General features: G+C 52.6%; 6 protein-coding genes across 6 annotated transcripts; 4 read left to right on the top strand and 2 right to left on the bottom strand.

Moving 5' to 3' along the window:
- Window positions 1-1,705: 1,705 nt before the first annotated feature.
- On the top strand, window positions 1,706-5,617 carry KD926_003778 (uncharacterized protein; the record flags this gene model as incomplete). The annotated part of the gene is made up of 2 exons (XM_053095022.1): window positions 1,706-1,886; window positions 2,325-5,617. The coding sequence occupies 2 exons, from the start codon at window positions 1,706-1,708 to the stop codon at window positions 5,615-5,617; spliced, it is 3,474 nt and encodes a 1,157-aa protein (XP_052950265.1).
- A 494-nt stretch (window positions 5,618-6,111) lies between these two features.
- Window positions 6,112-8,163, bottom strand: KD926_003777 (nuclear export protein Noc3; the record flags this gene model as incomplete). The annotated part of the gene is made up of 1 exon (XM_053095021.1): window positions 6,112-8,163. The coding sequence occupies one exon, from the start codon at window positions 8,161-8,163 to the stop codon at window positions 6,112-6,114; it is 2,052 nt and encodes a 683-aa protein (XP_052950264.1).
- Window positions 8,164-8,376: 213 nt separating this feature from the next.
- Window positions 8,377-9,041, top strand: KD926_003776 (ribosome biosynthesis protein NIP7; the record flags this gene model as incomplete). Its single annotated transcript, XM_053095020.1, has 3 exons — window positions 8,377-8,805; window positions 8,857-8,958; window positions 9,018-9,041. 3 exons carry the CDS (start codon window positions 8,377-8,379, stop codon window positions 9,039-9,041), a joined length of 555 nt encoding a protein of 184 aa, XP_052950263.1.
- A 709-nt stretch (window positions 9,042-9,750) lies between these two features.
- On the top strand, window positions 9,751-11,606 carry KD926_003775 (DCN1 family protein; the record flags this gene model as incomplete). The annotated part of the gene is made up of 5 exons (XM_053095018.1): window positions 9,751-9,834; window positions 9,960-10,003; window positions 10,112-10,379; window positions 10,891-11,072; window positions 11,180-11,606. 5 exons carry the CDS (start codon window positions 9,751-9,753, stop codon window positions 11,604-11,606), a joined length of 1,005 nt encoding a protein of 334 aa, XP_052950262.1.
- A 793-nt stretch (window positions 11,607-12,399) lies between these two features.
- Window positions 12,400-13,317, bottom strand: KD926_003774 (Mpv17/PMP22 family protein; the record flags this gene model as incomplete). Its single annotated transcript, XM_053095017.1, has 4 exons — window positions 12,400-12,471; window positions 12,525-12,791; window positions 12,845-13,120; window positions 13,201-13,317. 4 exons carry the CDS (start codon window positions 13,315-13,317, stop codon window positions 12,400-12,402), a joined length of 732 nt encoding a protein of 243 aa, XP_052950261.1.
- A 1,238-nt stretch (window positions 13,318-14,555) lies between these two features.
- On the top strand, window positions 14,556-15,632 carry KD926_003773 (uncharacterized protein; the record flags this gene model as incomplete). Its single annotated transcript, XM_053095016.1, has 1 exon — window positions 14,556-15,632. One exon carries the CDS (start codon window positions 14,556-14,558, stop codon window positions 15,630-15,632), a length of 1,077 nt encoding a protein of 358 aa, XP_052950260.1.
- Window positions 15,633-15,874: the final 242 nt, after the last annotated feature.

Here is a 15,874-nt window from a genome sequence, read left to right as displayed (position 1 = left end):
TGGACCAGCAGGCTGAAAGAACCTTCCTTGTAATATGGATCATACGTACAAGGAACATTGATCAATCCTTTCTTCCACCCCTGTTATCTGTACCGTAGACGTGTTTCTTCTTCCTCTCTTGAATCTCTGTTCTTGCTTTGGCTGTTTTCTCTGCCCTCCCCTTGTTCTTCTCTGATTTGGCTTGGATCATATCGAAGATATAGATCGTGGTGATTGTGTTCTTTCGGGTGCTTCTTTGGTCCTTTGATTCATGGGTGTTGGAGGGGGGTATCTTGTAATCGCATTGATAGGTAACTACCTCCTCCTTCCTGTGTTGCTAGACACCAGATCACACAATTCTCGCCATGCTCAAGGCTTGAGGGGTCTTGTATGGGGGATACGGTATACCACCAATCCTTGGGGCTTGGAATAGGGTAGAGGATTTTGCTATCTGCATGGCTTATTCGGAGGGTGATCGATATACTTCTTGGACGAGTTGGGATGGAGAATTTGGTATTCTGGGTTTTTTGCTGTTGCCGTCTGATATCATCTAAGGTGTCCGGAGGTAGTTGTTAGCTTGTTTCTTGGCGTGAATGAGGTTGATATGTGGTTTTTCTTCTTTCCGTTTGTACTCGCCATGGTGCTTTCTGTGTTCGTTCGTTCTCCTGGGGGTAATAATGTGTATATCATACTGTAGGGAGGGAGGGAGGAAGTGAAAGATGTAGATGGAAAACCAATGTCCGATAAAGCAATCTACCTGCCCATCTGCTGTGCCTCTATTGCACTGTCATGCCCACAAATCGATGCCGAAGAAACATATACAACCAGACCACGGACCACATAAACCAGCACGCACCGAAATTCACGTTCATGGGGTGAAATTCACCATTGCAACTGCCATCAACAAAGCCCAGATGGGACTAGCGTCTCCTGGTCTGCGACTGATAGAGACGGGCCCATAGGGCTGCCATGAAGGCGAAGATGAAGATGAAGGCATGCTTTCATCTCTATGCGGGTGCGCCAGCGAAAAAGTAAGAGAAAGTGATAGAGATAAAAGTTTTCATCTCCTCGCCCACTTTTTGTAGTGAACTGTTTCTTCTGCCTCCCGTTACATTGTCCTTCGCTTATCAACTTCTTCAACCCACGCACCTCGTCCTTCCTTTCTCTTTCTCTTTCAAACTTCTGGATATCGCATCGGCGGCTGGGGAATCATCGTTCACGTCACGCCACATTCCCGTTACCGTTGTTGTTTTTGGCAGTCCAAGTTGTTGCGTCTGCTCAAAAAAAATCTTGTCCTCCTTGAGTATTTTCAGTCTTTCTGCGCTGTATCCTGCTTCGCTGATAGACTCGTTGTTGATCTTTCTCACGTCACGTCACTTGTGACGTGACAATCGAGTTGTTCTGACGTTGCTGGGTAGAGACGTTGTAATCCTCTCTCTCTCTCTCTCCCTCTCTCTTCTTCTCACGCCTGTCGGCTATTGTTCCCTTCTGTTGTTTCTTCTGTATCGATCGCAGACTCGTGGTTGATCTTCTTCACGTCACATCCTCACTCTGACAGCCAAGTCGCTGTATCCGCTCACGAGCAAGAGCACTTTCATATCCATTTTCCTCACTCGCTCATACCTCATCTTCTCGGAGTCGATCAATCTCCATGATTTGACAAATCCATAATCTACCCTCTGTCCATCAATCTCCATCTTCCATATTCCCCTGACAGACCACGGTCATGTCTCCTCAGGAGAACAAACAGACCCGAGACCGCGACCCTCCTGCTCTCTTCGCTTCACTGAATCCCCGCGTCAGCTTGCCCCAGATGTCTTATATTCAAGGCAACGCGTTCGCGCAGATGAAGGCCAAGGAGAGAGAGAGGCAGAGGCAGTTGGGTGAGAGTGCCAGTCCTAACCAAGGTAAGTCTTCATGGTTCTTTTTGTGGTCGGTCTGGGGCTTGGGTTATGTTTTGTTTGGTTGATTTGATGCCTTTGATGTATCTCTTGTTGTGCCTGTCTCTGTGTGCCTGTCTCTGTGTGCCTGTCTCTGTGTGCCTGTCTCTGTGTGCCTGTCTCTGTGTGCCTGTCTCTGTGCGTTTCTCAGTGTCTCTCTGTGTCTCTCTGTCTTTTTCTCAAAACATATCCTTTTCTTCTGTTGCCGGTGACGATCTTTCGATCTTCTTTTTTTGGTTTTTGATTTTTTAACATTTTTTGTTTTCTGTTTTTTAACCTTTTTTTCTTTTTCTTTTTTCTTTTTTTTGGGGGGGGGGAAGGAAAAAGGGAAAAGGAAAACAAATGAGATAAAAGAGAAAAAGAAAAAGGAAGGAAACAATAGACTGACAGACAGTCATATCACAGAACAAACGCCGCGCCCAAGCACGGGCAGCGGCCGACGATCAAAAGGCCTGGACTACGACCAGGAACTGGCCCTCCCAATGCCAAAGCCGCGCCACCTGCCGCCAACTGAGGCCGAGTTGGCGGAGGTGGCATCCAGCCAGAGACGGTCATCGTCTACATATAGGGCGAGACTGACGAAGAAGCGCTCGGGGGATCTGGCGCCAGAGAGCCCGACTGACTCAGGGAAGAAGTCCAAGGTCGCTTCGCTCCGGTCGAAGTTCAGTTTGAAGGACCTGGCCAGAGAGTTTCGGCGGGAGAACTCGTCCCCGCCTCCGGCGGTGCCTACTTTGCGAAAGTCTAGTAGCAGCGGCATCTCGGCGGAGGGGGGTCTGAGGACACCACGGCTGGCGCAGTCACCTCCCTCTTTCGAGGAGGAGAGGCTGTACGTGCCGAAGGCACGTGGCGGAAATACGGAGCAGCCGTCGTCGGCGCCGGCGGGCAAGTCGAGCTTCCACGAGTCGCTGGGCACGGACAGGGCGTCACAAAGCAGCATGTATTCGTCTCCTCCGGCGGCCATGGCGAAGGGCGAAAAGAAGGCCGAGAAGTTCCGGCACGCGTTCATCCACGATGAACACAGCGATGGCCTCACGATGAGGCAGACGCAGACCGGCACGCGGCTAGAGACGCTGCTGCTCGATGGATCTTCTCCTCCAGCTCATACGGGGGAACTGCGCAACGCTGGCCATCCGGAGGTTGTCATGCCAGGACAAAGAGTCTGCAGCATGAAAGCAGAAGAAGGGCCAGTCACCCCGGTCAAAGCGACGGGGGGCCTTATGCCCGCTGCAGAGATTGTCTATGAATACTCGCCATCCATCTACGACGACAACACCGCAGAGGCCACGAACGCCCCAAAGGCCGGCCCCGTGGAGCAGAACAAGCCGGCGTCAGACAAACAGCAGAGGCAGCACCCATTGATCGTGTCCTCAGATCAGGGCCGGAAGAAGAAGGCCCCACGCCGAGCACCGAGCCGGCATGCCTTCGTGCCCTCGGGACCTCGACCTGCACAGACGCAGTATGGACCAGGACAACACAACGCGCCCTTTGCCCCTCAGCTAGACTCTCATCAGCTTGACTCACAAATGCCTATGGATGAAGCGAGGTTCTTTACCGGCACCACTAGCCACGGAGGCTTCGCACCTCCTCCCCCTCATCCCGGCTACCAGAACACGCCGACCCTGGAGCAGCATGTCACGTCCCACGCCAACTCGATCCACCACCACCTGGACACCGCGCTGGGAAAGCTGACCCGCAACACGGAGAACAACATCAACTGGTCCACGGACCAGCTTATCCGCCAGGTCGAGTCGGTGACCGATGTAGCCCGGATGCTGAACGCGCGTACCGTCAACCAGGCCGATATCATCAGGGAGGCACAGCAGTCGATCGAGTATCTGCGATGTCAGGTCAGTGAGCTGCAGCATCAGTCGTTTCGGATGGAGAACAAACTTGTGGAATGTGTTCAAACAGAGCTGGCGCAGGTGAGAACTGACCTCAGAAATCTGCCCATCACCACGAGCAAAGCCCCCCACAACACCGCCGCGGGATGGAGCTCCTCGCAAGGCGAGTCGCAGGGGGCAAGTCAGTACCTGGCAAAGGGGACCAAGGAGTACGAGAAGCGACAGAACAGCAAGAAGAAGGCTCGTGCGGCGACGGTTCCGAAGAGTGAGGGGGTGGTGAAAAGACCAGAGGAGGGCAAGAAGGTCGCAGCAGAACACAACAAGCAGGGTGAATGTGTTGTGGCTACTAGTGCTGGCAGTCTGAACGAGACAGGCAAACGCGCCGAGCAGCAAGAACAAAAGTGTGCGGCTGGTGACCGCGGCGACCTGAGTGAACGTGGTGACAATAACAACCTTCACTCTCACCCTTCGGATCTTCTTCCTCCCACCACCTTCCACACCCCCTCTTTCCACAACGCTGAAGAACCAAACACTGCGATTAATCGAGAGATCAGGCGAGCCATCAAGAATCCCCGGCAGGAGTCTTCTGGCAGTCCTGAGCCAAAGACATCCAGACCAGCCAGTTCTACTCACATTCCTCAACTCTCACCTGGTGATATCTTTGACGCCACCAATATGGTCTTTGGTTTCACTCGGTCCGACAAGGACAAGAAGGCCAAGAAGGCCGACAAGATGTCCTCCAAGAAGGGCAGCAACTCCTCTATGAAGCAGTCCGAGTCCGAGCCAAAGGACGTCAAGGCGAGTTCCGATGAGGTCCTGTCCAAGCCCCAGGACATCCTCGAGAATGAAGGCAAGCCTAGCATCGAACAGGCCATCACTGACGAAAAGTCCGAGGTCAACGATGAAAAGTCTGAGACCAAGAGCTTGAAGGCTGACTCCCAGGCTGACTCCCAGGCTGACTCCAAGGCTGACTCCAAGGCTGAATCGAAGGACGACACCAAGGATGTCAAGTCCACCCCAAACAAGAAAAAGAAGGGTGTGTTCAGCAGCTTCAAGCGGAACCGCGATGGCAACAACCTGTCCTCGTCCTCCAGCGGTATCTTCAGAACCCCTCAGCGCAACAAGGATAAGGACACTGGTATCAGCGCCAACGAGCCACTGATCTCTCAGCCTATCCCCATCCCAAACCTGACTTCACGCTATGACCTCTATTGCCCCCTTCCTGGCAGCCCGGAGGCCATCGCCAACCAGAACTCCACTGAGGGAGACCCTGTCTTCGTGCACCCTACACTGCGCACCCCACGCCAGAAGGCCATCCTGGCTGAACGCGAGCGTCTCGAAGGCCTCGCTCGTCAGCAGTCCGCTGAAAACATCCAGCTGCAGCCGTCTGGCGAGCCCTCTCAGGATCAGCAGCACATGCCCTTCGGTCCTAACCCTCTGTTGCCTCACCACATTCCCGGCATCTCATACGGAGGTCCTATTCATGTCGGTCGCCCTCCTATGCACCCACCTGTGACTTTTCGTCCCATCTTGCCGGGCCGCCAGCAGCAACCTGCACCGTTCACCCACCCGAACCAGAACCCCCCTTCGTTCGGCCAGGCGCCTCGTGCAATCGTCTCCCACTACTATGGGGCACATGGCGCCAACAACAGCTTGTTGACCAGCTCTCTCACTGGTGCTCCAAACGTCGTGATGCCGCCTCGCTGGCAGCCAGGCATGTCATCCATTGATGACATCTACATGCGTCGTTGGTACCAGGAGAATTGCGGCCAGGCGCCCCCCGAAACTGGCAATCCCTATGAGGCGAATCAGTCCGGACAGGGCCAGGGCAATTCGTCTCCCCAGGGCAACAATTAATCCGTCGCTTCGCTTGCTCGTCGATCATTCGTCTTTCATCAATCAATCAGATCGGTTCAGTTGGAGACTGTTCTTTTTTTTGACAACCACTTTATTTCGCCTTGTCGAATTGGTTCTATCCTGAGTTGTTCAGGACATAGTGGAATATCGGGTTGGTTTCAGTTTTGTTCATTGAGTTGAGATGAAAGTGACGTGGCGGTGATTGTATGTGACGTTGATTGGAAGGGATCACGTGGTTTCTGTTCTTTCTTTTTGTTGTTTTTCTGTGGACTCTTGAAGAGATCCTGCCGGGCCACGAAATGTTTTTAAAATTCTCACAAAAGAAGCCTGATGATGATTAATGAATCATGGATAGGTAGTTATGAATGGAATCACGAAATGATTTAACACTGCAAAAACTGAGAAAATAATGATATGGCTGGCCATAAGGGGTATGAAATGATAGTAGCTACTACTTATCCGGCGTAAGATACTAGTTACAGGAAACAACAACATTATTTTTTCGAAATCATCTTCTCCATGTCCACCACTGCATCGCGCACCTGCGGGCAGTAGTGATGTCGCAGGAGCTCTCCCTCCCATACCGTTCCGGCAAATACATTCGTGGCTTCGACTTCCTGCGAGTAGGGGTTGAATACGCCGTCGCCCTTGCGTTCCTCGCTGTGCCAGAGCGGCGAGATCCGTCGCGCGTGGTGCTTCGCGACTTGGTTTAGGAGCGCTAGCGTCGCGATGGCGGACTTCTCAGGGACTTGGAGAGACGTGGTCATGAGGCGTTTGGTGAAGCTGCCGAGTCGGACGGAGGGCGGGATGCCGTGGGCGCGAGAGAGTAAAGTGGAGGAGATGCAGCGGAGGAGGAGGACGGTGGGAGTCTGGAAGTTGACCTTGTTGCGGGACCGGTGGTTCCCGTAGTTGGGCATGTTGGGGTCGGGGAGGCGGAGGGATTTGTTGGGGTTGAATTCGATGTCGGGGTTGACGGAGAGAGAGTAGAGACAGCGGTAGAGATGTTTGATGAAGAAACTCAGGTCCAGATGCAGCGTGGCAGCGACCTTGCTGGCCTCTTGTCCTTCCAGGAGGGCAAAGGCTGTGACGGTGCAGAGAAGGGCCTCTCGCTGGGCGTCTCGCGTTGTCGTCTCGTCCTCGGTGTTGTCAACGTCGGCGTCTTCGTCGTCTCCGTCCATTTCGCTCTTGTCCGCATGTCCGATCAGTTCCTTCAGGGCTTCGAGCAAGTCGCCAAAGAAGTCTTGGTTGATCAGGTGGGCGTATTTGGCGAGACCTTCAAGAACCGGGCCCATGAGATTAGGGATACGGAGCTTCAAGATCCGGAAGTAGATTCCAAACACCAGTTTCAGGGTCTCGGCCTGGTTTTTGTCCCTCTCCTCGTGGGAGACCAACGCATCCGCCTGCTTCATGTCCTTCTCCACGGCCTTCCGCTCCTTTTCTACCTTGCGATCGCGCTTGGTGCGGAATTCCTTCTTCTGCTTGGGCTTCTTACCGCGGAAGTTGTTCTCTTCGTCCTCGCCGCGATCGACTCTGTCTCGGGACGCCTTGGAGCCGAATTCGCCTAGCAAGCGTAGGTGGAGGAATGTGTCCAGAACGCCTTCGTGAATATTGTAGTCCCGGGCTTTCATCATCTTCGACAGCATGCGCACGGCTTCGAGGGAAACAATCCCGTCGTCGTCTCGGTGGAATACATCTTCTAGCGTCTCGCGGCACTTGATGAAATCGTCATCGACCTTCTTCCGCGCAAGGCGGTTGACCAGGATCTTCAATAGCTCGGTCCGGAAGTTGAAATGCGGCACGGAAAGGAGCAGGTTGCAGGTGCAGTTTATGGCAATACTTTTCAGGCTGGGATCCACCTCGGCCTGGCCTCTTTTGACTGGCTTGGTGAGGTCCAACAGCGTGTGCACGTAGTGCTTGTACCCCGACACAAGAGTCTGCTCGAAGTCACGGAGTTTGCGCACGTCCTTGGAGATCTTGCCGGTCATCTCCTCTTCGCTGAGAGGGCGGATCCGGTACCCGGGGATGACGTCCTTATAGATGGCTGCCTGTGCGGCCAGAGCCAGTTTCTTGATCGCAACATGCGAACCCTTCTCCACCATTTCCGACATCGTCTTGAACGAGTTGAGATGCTCCTCGGGGTCCTCGTTGATCAACGTGGCAGCCTTTGCGATTTCTTCCTTTGCCTGGAGAATCTGTATTTTCAAGGAAATCTTGGGCTTCTCCTCCACGGATTCTTCGTCTTCGATCCCTTCGTCGGCATCCGGTAGCTCGTCGTCGTCGTCGTCATCGGTGCCCAGGAAGCTGTCGGACTCTTCAGCAGCCTCGGGCTCAGCCTCCTCGACATTCTGGAAGCCTTCAGCCGTTTTGATCGGTAACCGCGTTCGCTCCTTGTCTTTTTTGCCCATCTTGCGCGGGCGGCGCTCATAATCCTGTTCAATGTCCCATTCGGCGGCGTTGCTGTAGAAGTCCTTCTTGGCTTGCGAGCCACTGCCCTCATCGGCAGGAGGAGTGACGCGTCTTCTCTTGGTTGTGCGACTCGGAGCCATCTTGTATTTGATGCTCCGAAGATAGAGAAATTGGAGGTGGTTGAGACGGGGTGATTCTTCCTGGCGGTCCGAAACTTTTTTTTTCTGCGCGGGTGCCAAGACCTGCCGGCGCTAGAGGATCTCCACTCTGTCTAGAGTTTTTGTCCGCGGAGCAGAAAAAAAAAAGTTATCCTGTCAAGCACGCCTTGAATAACACACTTCCCTACCATCAAAATGCGTCAATTAACCGAGGAAGAGTTGAAGACTATGCTTGGCAAGCTGGCCATTTACACCGGCCGCTCCTTGAACAACCTCATTACCTCCGAAGACGAGGGCGATCGATACGTTTTCCGACTGCACGGCAACCGCGTCTATTATATGAGACTGTCGCTGGCCAACCTGGCCACGTCGATTCCTCGCGCGAACCTCCTGACCGTCGGAACCTGCATGGGCAAGTTCACCAAGACGGGCAAATTCCGCGTCCATCTCACGGCCCTCGATATCATTGCGCCCCACGCCCGCTACAAGGTCTGGATCCGCGACAACGGCCAGATGCCCTTCCTGTACGGTTCAAGTGTGCTCGGTGCCCATGTGGGACGATGGAGCGAGGATATTCCGGAGCACCAGGGTGTGGTGGTCTACAACATGGACGATACTCCTTTGGTAAGATCTTGGGTTACGGATGGTTGGACTGCCCAGTGCTAACGGTCTCAGGGCTTTGGAATCACCGCGCGATCCACGGCAGAGTTGAAGAAACTCGCTCCTACGTCGATTGCTGTGCACCGGCAATCTGATCTGGGCGAGTATCTCAGAGAGGTAAGGCGATCACTTTTGCGTTGCGGCGGGCTCTCGAATTGATACTGACAAGCTTCTAGGAAGATACTCTGTTCACGACGTAGGAGGAACGAGGTGGAATGTCGAGACAGAGAATGGGATTCGGAGGCTAGATACCTGGGGATTCTGTCGGAGTTTTGGAGTCGTCTATCTGTTCAGCTAAAAGTGTCTCTTGTCTGGATTTGAAATTGAGTCTCTAGATTAAGGCTTCCTATTAGATATGGAAATGTCAATATTTGTTCGAATGCCTTGAATGCTTTATTTCATTTGTACTTTCCGGCTTACTTCCAATAGACTGCTGTTTAGCAGAATGTTGGAGGAAGGATTCTGGATATACCATGAAGCACGTGACATTGTCAGAACCCCAAACACGTCAGTATAAATTTTGGTGCAGCATGGGCATAGCTGCAGTAGCAATGAATCCACTAAAGAGCTCTCCCTACTTCTATGACATCTGTATGAGATAGCCAAAGCACTTCCCAGTCTATACACAATGAACAACATAACCGCCCAGCACTAAACGGCAAATGCGGGGCACGTGCAGGGACGATCAGTCAGCGGCCAGGCCCAACTTTGCCTCAAATCAAATCAGATATACTGTGCTTCGCCAGTCCTGACGACCTGCTTTCGTTTCAGAAACCCTTGTTTCCGGACCAAATCACCAGACCATCTTCCCATCCTCTCAGTCCCTGACCCCGGTCCCATCTCCCACCTTCACCCTTTCCCATCATCCGCGGCTTATCGCAGGCGCCGGCCTGTTTCTCTCACCCCACCATGCCTCCATACTCCAGCGCGCAGAAGCAACAGATCGCACAGTTCATGAGCTTCACACAGGCTAAGGATACGGTAGCTGCTAAGGTCAGTGATCTCCCGTGCTTTTGTCTTCCACAGATCCCATGATTCTGTCGTCTTGCCCGGTTTATCATCGTGTCACGTGAACTGCCACACCCAATATCACTCACTGACATCTGATGTGTGTCTAGTTCTTGAAATCGGCAAGATGGAATGTTCAAGAAGCAATTGATGCGTGAGTAACATAATATTTTGATTGTTTCCCTTTCACTGTCTGTTTCTACATGTCTTGGCGTTCCCCTGCTGTCTCTCTCTGGTGGCTATTGCGTTTCGCAATAGGTAGAGATCAAGGACTCGTTCCCTCTTCGAGCATTTGGATCTGGAATCCTCTATGCAATTTTATCGAAGCTGGTCGTTCGCCATTTGTCGGCCCTGTGGCCGCGGTTCGTCTATTTGAGATGGCGGCTTTGTTCCGCGTCCTTCATCAGACAAGAACAGAGGTTACTGTTGCCTTCTGCGTACTTCCTATCCAGCCATCGTTATGGCAGGGCATTTCCCTTCGAGAAGAGACCGTCCGACGCAATGCAGACTCGACTTCAGACAAAGAGCCTGTATGACTCGCTGTGAGGTGTTCTTGGCATCGCCGAAACCATCAAGTCGTGCCTAGTTCTGGATTTGATCAGATTGGATAATTTGCACTCGGGTATGAATCATACTCAAGATGCTATTTCAGTTTACCGGACCAGGTTGCTTTGCGGTCTTATCCAGTCTCAAGTGGAATGGAGTATCTTCGATACCACTGATACGCATTATCCGATTTTTATCAGCTGAAGGCAAACATAGATCTCCCATTCCAATATGTTACATCTACCATACACCATTATTGGCGACTATCGCATAGCATCAAACCCTCATCCTGCCTTTTTCAACCGTCGACACCAAACAGACTTTACAGATTATACTCCAAAACCAGATAGCTAACACAACACCCAGATACTTCCAGAGCCCCCAAGGAGGCGGGGCCAGCACCTCTGCTATCAACAAGATCTTCGACAGCTACCTAGGCAAGTCCACTCTCCTTCCCTATCATCTATCAACTCAACCAGCAAAGAAATCTAACAGCCCACAGACGAACCGGCCGAGAGCCCCGACACCATCGGCATCGACGGCGCCATGAAATTCTTCGGTGATATCCAGGTCCAGCTGGATGAGGTGACCTGTCTGGGCATCGCCGAGCTCTTGAAGTCGCCTTCCATGGGAGAATTTACTCGAGAGGGGTTCTTGAATGGTTGGAGAACTGTCGGGTATGTATACCCCTTCCTTCCCTCCCTCCTTCTGTCATCCCTCCTCAAATACCCTATCCTATCCTATCCTATCCAACCCTTCCAACCAAACTAATCCAAGTCTGCAGTTGCGACGCGCTCGACAAAATGACCACCCACGCATCCGACATTCGCGCCCGCATCCCCACCCAACCGGACCTCTTCCGACGAGTATACCGCTACACATTCCCGCTCTGCCGCATGCAAGGCGCACGTAACCTACCATTCGAGATCGCCGCCGAGCAATGGAGTCTGTTCTTCACGCCGTCGAACGGCGGCATCGAATGGAACACGGCGACCACGCCGTGGCTGGATTGGTGGGTGGAGTTCCTGGACGAGCGCGGCAAGAAACCCGTCAACAAGGACCTATGGGAGCAGGTGGAAGTGTTTATGCGGAAGACCCGTGAGGATGAGGCCTTTGGGTGGTGGAGTGAGGATGGGGCGTGGCCTGGGGCGTTGGATGAGTTTGTGGAGTGGGTTGGGAAGAAGAGGGAGGGGGGGATGGAGGTCGAGTGATCCGGCTCTCTTCTTTAATGAATTAATCTGTTTACCTTGTTGGGTGGGTAGCTGGGTGTCTTTGAGGGGAGGGAGGATAGCAAGTGGAGTGGATACGAATTATCTAGCTAATTATCTGACTGCTATGTGTGCATGTAGTAAAGTGGGGTATTTGATCGTGGTGGTTGATTACGAGGATTGCCCGGTCTGTGGGGATGCATCAGGATGAATAGATGGATTGCCGTTCATTTACCTTCCAAAACTTTCTGAAATAAGCTTGATGAGAAGATTCCCACGACAATCACTGCTTATACAGCCAGCGCGGAGCCAAATCTGATCACCGTACGTTCTAACTAAAAAATCGACCCACAGAAAATCTGGATATTTGGCATTTCAACAATATAAAGGCGACATTATAAACAATCGATTCTCAGGTATGTATATCGCCAAGGTAAATCCTCATACAAAGGAGGCAAAAGGGTAGAATAAGATAAGAAAAAGCATAGATCATAACAGTGAAACATCTCTTCATCTGAGCAATCAGACACGGAAAGGAGACAAGATAGAGAGGGAGAAGAGTGAAGATCTCCGGGCCGGATTAGGGTAGGGTAACAGGAAGGGAAAGGAAAAATAAATGAGATCAACACGGCGAGGTGGTTTCGTTCCAATGGCAATTCAACCCCAGAACTTTTGTCATGTTAAAGGGATCAGACTGCAGGCTTTCTTGACAATCGTTTTGGAATTGGGGCTGGAAGATTGGACCGGTCTACCAGCTGCTAGCTAAGTAGCAGCAAGTAGTGTACATCCACCTTATTTACCGGTATTCCTTGTCGTATTCGCTGCCAGGTCTGCCGGGTGCGCCGGGGTCGCGGCGTTGGTCGTAGCGCTAATTCATCACGCGTTAGCTATCCGTCAGGTCATATGAAGAAATCAACCTACCCGTCTGAGAGCCTCCAAGCGCTTCTTTTTCGTGTGGGTGTTGACGTAGGTTCCGATGATGAACCCGATGATGTTGAAGAACGGCACCCAGGTGTGCTCGGGCAGGAACTTCTGCGCGAAAGCCAGCGCAATGGGCGAAGTCACCCAGCTGACTTTCATGACGGGCATGAAACCCGCGCGGACGGTAGCGCGGACCTGGTGCAGCGTGCGCGCGCCGGCAATGACGGCCATCGAGGTGAGGTAGACGGCATTTTGGATGGGGGAGACCTAGACTTGTTAATTCATCGCAGTTGACGGCAGTCCAGACAGGGCAAACATACCACCAGGTTGCTGACGAGAATCTGCAGGACCTTGGCCTTCAGGCTCGTCCGGCCGGCGAAGATCTTCTGAAGAATGCCAACGAGGAAGTGGCCCAGAGGGGCACTGATGAACATTCCGTAGAGAAGCATCTTCGGCACGCGGGCGCTGAAGTAGTGTCCATGCTTGCTGACATCATGCGCGATCCACGAGGCGAGGATTTCTTGCAGACCCGAGAGAACACCCGATGTCAACATCTTGGTGCGCAGCGGGTTCGACTGCAATTGTCGGAGATAGAGCTGCAGCGAGGTCCAATCCCCAAGTCAGCGACACGGTCCGCGCCGGGCGGCAAGGTTGGGAACAGAATAGGTAAACATACAGCCAGGTAGCCGGCCTCCGTCTTTCCACCGGTCAAGCGTTCGCCGACCTTATGCGCCAACTCCTTGGTGTCCTTGCGGAGCGATCGCTGGGCCTCATCTTCGAATTTGACGGACATGGTTGCGGATGATGGGAGGGTGAAAAGGAAGGAAGGATCTCGGAAGCGCGCGATAAGGTCAATCGGGTACTAGTGGATCACGACGAAACCCAGCAAGGATCCTAGCTTTCATAAAAAGTACGGGTTAGCGAGCGACTCGGCGGTAAAGAGTAAGGACAAGCATTCAATGACCGACCAAGGGAGAGCCAGATGTGGAGGGCGGCAATGATGGGTTGACGGGGAATACTGAATGAATGGAATGGGGCACGACGGGGTTGGGAGAAGAGGTTAAGGTTGGAAAAGAGTCCCGCGCAGAAGGGAACAGGAGAAACAGGGGGGTCCGAAGTGGGGATGGTTTGTTTACCAAAGAGAGGAGGCTGGAGAGCGGATGGCAAAGGAAGCTTACCGAGGTAGGATTCGACGGACGAGAAAGGGCCCTTTCGTTGGGAATTGGGAATTGGAATTACAGGATGAGGGGAGGGAAGGGGAGTGTGGAGGAAGTGGGTGGATTAAATGAAAGAATGGAGAGACGCTTGGATTTCTAAAGATCCGATGGGGACAGGAAGAGAGGATTAATATAGGACTAAAATTATGCAAGCAATGGAGGACCACAACTGCACAACAGCAACAGCGGTGGATGGGATTTCCTAAGTGGAGGAGCTGAGATGGAAGAGAGAGAGAGAGAAAGAGGCAAAGTCCGACCGGCCACGACGCCCGGCACTTTCCCTGGCGCTTCGTCCCGCGGCCTGCGTGTCCCCGGCTTCGGTCACCTCCGATGCAATTATCCTGGAGATCTTGATTACCTACGGAGTGGTAACTATGACCTGTGCAAATGGGTGATATCAATTCTAGATATCCTCTATTTTTATCGCAGAATGGATTTGTTCTACCCAATTTTCACTTCTTGAACCCATGACTGACAAGCATCAACAGGCCAAGCACTTAATGCAGGAGAGCAATTGGATTATATTGTCTCGTTAGAATCTTCACTCATTTGCTATATCAGGTGTCTGTGTTGAACTCCTTCTTTTATTAGCATGTCTGTGGAAAACCCAGTCTTCACGGTTGTCCATGTCATTACTATCGTCGAGGCAACTGACGACATAAGCAACCTCCGACAGAAAGTGAGAAAATCTGAGGCAGATGCAAGTGAAAGTATTCACTCTGTTATTTACCATTATACAATGCATCCCTCCCTCTATCTCTCTTTCCATTTAATCCTCAGTCTATCGCTTCTCTCCCATCATCAGTAGCCCATCATGGTAGGCGGCAAAGATGAAGCCAAACTGGCTGATTCCCCGAACCCTCCTAAGCAGAGTCAACAATCGTCGGACGGATCTATCCCACAGCCTCTACAGGGTCTACCCTCCGATCACTCCTCTGCTCAAGGAACTCCCTCCAGCCAGAATTCTGGTAGACCTCTTCCACCTATTCCACCTCGCCAGCCATTCGTCCGTCTGCCGCTCTGCACACACAGCGTGGTGGAACGACAGTTTTCCGTGAACCCCTATGAGCAGTGCGAGTCTTGCGGTAGGATTCCTTTCCTCGGGTCGTTCTTCGTCTGTGTCGAAGACACCTCGGGTTTCTCTGACCCATTGGATCCCATCCGAGGCCCATTTCTCAGTCCCTGGATTTTGAAAGCGATTGAAACCGGACAATACACGGAGGAAGAACGAGAGGTGTTGATTCAGCAAAAGTTGCGCGTCCTGACCATGGCTGACATGGAGAGAGCTCCGAGTCCTTCGATCTCCATGCTGGAAGCCGAGTACGGGGCTGGAGAAGCTGCCATGCAGCAGACCGGACAGACCGCATCTTCTCCTGCAAGCCCTGGCGGATCAACGGCTGACCTGTTCCCGCATCCGCTGCCACCGCTGCCGTGCATCCTCAGAGCCTGTCGTCACTGCGAGCGTCGGTTCACCAATCTGGAGGAGCGCTCCTGGGCCAGCATCAACGAGGTCTGCAACGATCCCGCCATCGGGCCTCCCGCTGCGTTTGAGCTGGCAGGCAGGCCGGTTTCTGATGCCAATATCGTCCGGAACTTGGGTCTGCGTTCATGTGCAGCTCCTGGTCCCACCGAAGACTGCGCGGAAGACAGCGGACAGGAAGGCCTGGGCAGTTTGTTTGAATTTCAGATCGATCTCAACGGGGATGACCTGTCTAGTCTTTTCAACAAGACATTAGAGACTGTGGAAGCGGGTGACATCAAACAGGTGGATTCTGCTGACATTGGCGCCGATGAATCGAACTCAAGCAGACTTATCGGACTGGAAATGAACGATGAATCAGAGACAGGCGGTGATAAAGAAATTGATGCAGGAGGAGTGTCACTGCGGTGATTCCCTTGGTTCGTCAGGGCGACTTTAGTGGTGCAACTCTATGTTGGACTAGAAGGTGGATGGAAGATAAAGACAGGAACCCCCCTCAGGAAACAGGGTCATACAAGAAGGCAAGCTGCAGGCTGTTCCTGTCCACACGTCAACCTACAGGGCGAGAATACGACGCGAGGGGATGAGATGGGTCTAGGCTTTCTTGTGTCACCATCCAAGCATTGTTGGTCACATCTTCTGTTGGTGGATGA

Source organism: Aspergillus affinis, assembly GCF_023601865.1.
Source record: "Aspergillus affinis strain CMG 70 chromosome Unknown NODE_199_length_41040_cov_82_841101, whole genome shotgun sequence".
In the NCBI taxonomy this organism is placed as follows: Eukaryota; Fungi; Ascomycota; class Eurotiomycetes; order Eurotiales; family Aspergillaceae; genus Aspergillus; species Aspergillus affinis.
This window is presented reverse-complemented; position numbering and strand designations above follow the sequence as displayed.